The 3,255-nt window shown below is 32.7% G+C and overlaps 1 protein-coding gene across 1 annotated transcript; it reads left to right on the top strand.

Moving 5' to 3' along the window:
- Positions 1–1,980: 1,980 nt before the first annotated feature.
- On the top strand, positions 1,981–3,042 carry LOC121747475 (putative germin-like protein 2-1). The gene is made up of 2 exons (XM_042141513.1): positions 1,981–2,141; positions 2,335–3,042. The coding sequence occupies exons 1-2, from the start codon at positions 2,018–2,020 to the stop codon at positions 2,898–2,900; spliced, it is 690 nt and encodes a 229-aa protein (XP_041997447.1). The 5' UTR covers positions 1,981–2,017; the 3' UTR covers positions 2,901–3,042.
- The last annotated feature ends 213 nt before the right edge of the window (positions 3,043–3,255 follow it).

Here is a 3,255-nt window from a genome sequence, read left to right as displayed (position 1 = left end):
CGGGCGTGAGATCGGGCATCCATTGTGGATGCTCTTTAACTCACTTAATACAATCTTTTTAATCTCCGTCTATTAACGATTTTCAAGTGAATTATAAAGGTAAGTTATGCGAATTCTAATGAAATCTATATGGCATAATGCATGGTTTAATAAAGTATGTTGCAGTGATTTAATGTTCGAAGTACAATATATATAATACTAACTTTAAAAATATATGTTAATATTCGAATTGTATATGTATACTTAATACAATTATCAGTTTTACAATTTTATCCGGTAATACCGTATTAGTGTTTTGATAATAAACATGAAAAAATATAAATCTCCACCATCTAATTTTTTTATATACTATAATGGACAATCTTTGGCCTTAATTTTCATATAAGATTTGTTTTTCATTCAACTCTACCATATATATTTATGGATGGATTCAAATAATAAACGTTATTGAAAATGGCATGTGACATTAATGATTAGAAAAAATCTATGATATTATAAGAACGTATTGAGCCCTTTATCTATATTACACTACGACATTATTCAAATGCATTTATAGCATACTCAATTATTCAATAACTATAAAAGGATTGATTCCTTAATTTATCCTAACTATATAAAACAAATCTTATAATTGTGACCCATAGCGTAATTTAGGCTGATAATTATGTTAATCTAAAGACTCTAATTTGGTAATAAGAACTGATTTTAATTTGATCCGTACCCTATATATAACATTCCAAATTCATTTTACTCAATTTTTCTATATCTAACTTGTATTTATAAATTCAATTATCCAAACACTATACTCCATTATATATTAAAACATTTTGGCATCTGATAAGCTCTTTAAATCCACATATGTAAGCTGTTCAAACAATTTATAAGTCATTTAATAGCTTAGCTAAATACTCAGCTTTCTAGGAACACATATGTGTAGACAACAACAAATCGTGATACAATCCCAACTCTCACTTATCTTATATAGGAGAAGTAGATTAACATCGTCCTTTAATTGATCATTTAGCAATCGAAACATCTCGTGTCTATTTCGTTGCGTTAATTAGCTATGATTCTCTATTCTGTTTTTTGGTATTTCACCAACCATGTGTTGCTTAATTTTTTTATTCCTCAATTTTAGTTTCTTTTGTGTTTCAGTTAGGTAGTTTATAAGTTCTGTAATTGTTAAATAATTGATCATTTAACAATCGAAACATCTGGTGCCTGTCTATTTCGTTGCGTTAATTAGCTGTGATTCTCTATTCTGTTTTTTGGTATTTCACCAATCAGGTGTTGCTTAATTTTTTTTATTCCTCAATTTTAATTTCTTTTGTGTTTCAGTTAGGTAGTTAGTTCTCTAATTGTTAAATAATGTTTATGTTACTCAATTCGATTGTTTGGTTCCATGTTCCTATTTCAATTTTTATTTTATTTTTTTCTTCAATAATATTTTATGCTTTTGTTTGATTGCTTAGCTGTTAAATACTAGTATTGTTTATTATTCTCAAATATAGTACATAAGTGGAGTACTTACTTTTTAGTAGCATTTAAGTTCAAATGTTTGGCTAATAAATTATTATTAGAGTTGATTATTTCGTTTAATTGAGTTATCCATTTTTTTAACCTTTAAATTTTAGTGAAAATAAGGTTGGTACAGAAATATTGAGAGAGAAGATTCAAACTGACTTTAAATATCACAACATTATAGCTGCCTCGTAATATTTACAACATAGAAAAAATAGAATCTGCATGCATAGAAAGGTATGGCGATGTCACAGTTGCTATTTATTTTTGGCTACGGTGAAAATGAGATATTAACAGCCTTGACTTTTCATATTAAAGCTATTTTGCATAGGTAGTCAAGTGGTCGAGTCAATAGTTAAAAATAAATTAATTTAATAGTTGATGAGTAATTTAGACGACTACTCTTTTTGTCCTATAAAAAGAGGGTTTCTCATCACAATTCACAGCTACAACCAAACTGAAAGTGAGCAGCATACCTATCAGCTTAGTAATCAAAATGAAGATTGGTTTTACTTTTTCCGTCGTTGCTGCTCTGTTGTCGTGGGCTTCGATTGCATATGCAGCAGATCCGAACCCCCTTCAGGATTTCTGCGTTGCTCTTCCAGATAACAAGGCCGATGGTAATTCGATTTACTAAAATTTACATGAATAAGGGACAGTTTGGTAGGAAAGATAAATAAACCAATAAACAAAACATGATCAGAATACATATGTTTTGTTATTGCCCTCAAACCAATAGTATTATATGTTTTGTTATTGCCCTCAAACCAATAGTATTATAACTGTACGTACTAATAAATTGTTTGCATGTAGTTTTTGTGAATGGGAAGTTTTGCAAAGACCCCAACTTGGTGGTTGCGGAGGATTTCCTTTTCCAGGGTCTCAACATTCCCGGAAACACATCCAACCAGCTCGGATCGGCCGTGACCGCAGTCAACGTTAATCAGCTTCCAGGCCTCAACACGCTGGGTGTTTCCTTGGCTCGGCTCGACTTCGCCCCCTACGGGTTGAACCCACCCCACACTCACCCGCGTGCAACTGAAGCTTTCTTCTTGTTGGAAGGGGAACTCTACGTGGGGTTCGTTACTTCCAATCCCGCTAATGCTAACCAGAGGAACAAGCTCTTCACCAAGTACTTGAAAGCCGGTGATGTCTTCGTCTTCCCGCAAGGCCTCATCCACTTCCAGATCAACGTCGGCAAGACCAACGCTGTTGCTTTTGCTGGCTTCGGTAGCCAGAATCCGGGCGTCATTACCATTGCCAACGCAGTGTTTGGGTCGGACCCGAAGATCAACCCTGATGTGTTGGCCAAGGCCTTCCAAGTTGAGAAGAATATCATCGATTACCTCCAGGCTCAGTTCTGGCCCAACTCCAACTAAACACTCTAACTAAGATGGACATACATGTTTTGTGTGTTGTCTTTTTAGTAAAATAAAACAGTCAGCTGATTGACTTGGAAAACTTTGTGTTTCCAAATTATATGTATCATGTGATTATAAATTTATAATGAAATATTGCTCCTTTACCTACTGTTTTTCCTGTTCTTTTTGGTCATGTTTATTTGTCAAATATTCTTTTTGTTAGTTTTTAGAATTCTTACACATCTAAATATTTTATATTATTATTATTATTAGTTTACCTTAACCGTACGATTTAAACTTGGGTTATAAATGCATGATTAGTTTTAAATAATCTGATAATTGGGGTTACAAATGGATAGTTTAGCTTGTAACT

This window comes from Salvia splendens, chromosome 9 (genome assembly GCF_004379255.2).
Source record: "Salvia splendens isolate huo1 chromosome 9, SspV2, whole genome shotgun sequence".
In the NCBI taxonomy this organism is placed as follows: domain Eukaryota; kingdom Viridiplantae; phylum Streptophyta; class Magnoliopsida; order Lamiales; family Lamiaceae; genus Salvia; species Salvia splendens.
Note: the sequence above shows the minus strand (reverse complement) of the source record. Positions and strands in the feature narration are given on the sequence as shown.

Bases quoted from the DNA above. Each gene is read 5' to 3' on its own strand.
- LOC121747475 (XM_042141513.1), top strand. From the start codon at position 2,018: ATGAAGATTGGTTTTACTTTTTCCGTCGTTGCTGCTCTGTTGTCGTGG. The intron at 2,142-2,334 runs GTAATTCGATTT...GTTTGCATGTAG, and splicing joins TCCAGATAACAAGGCCGATG to TTTTTGTGAATGGGAAGTTT.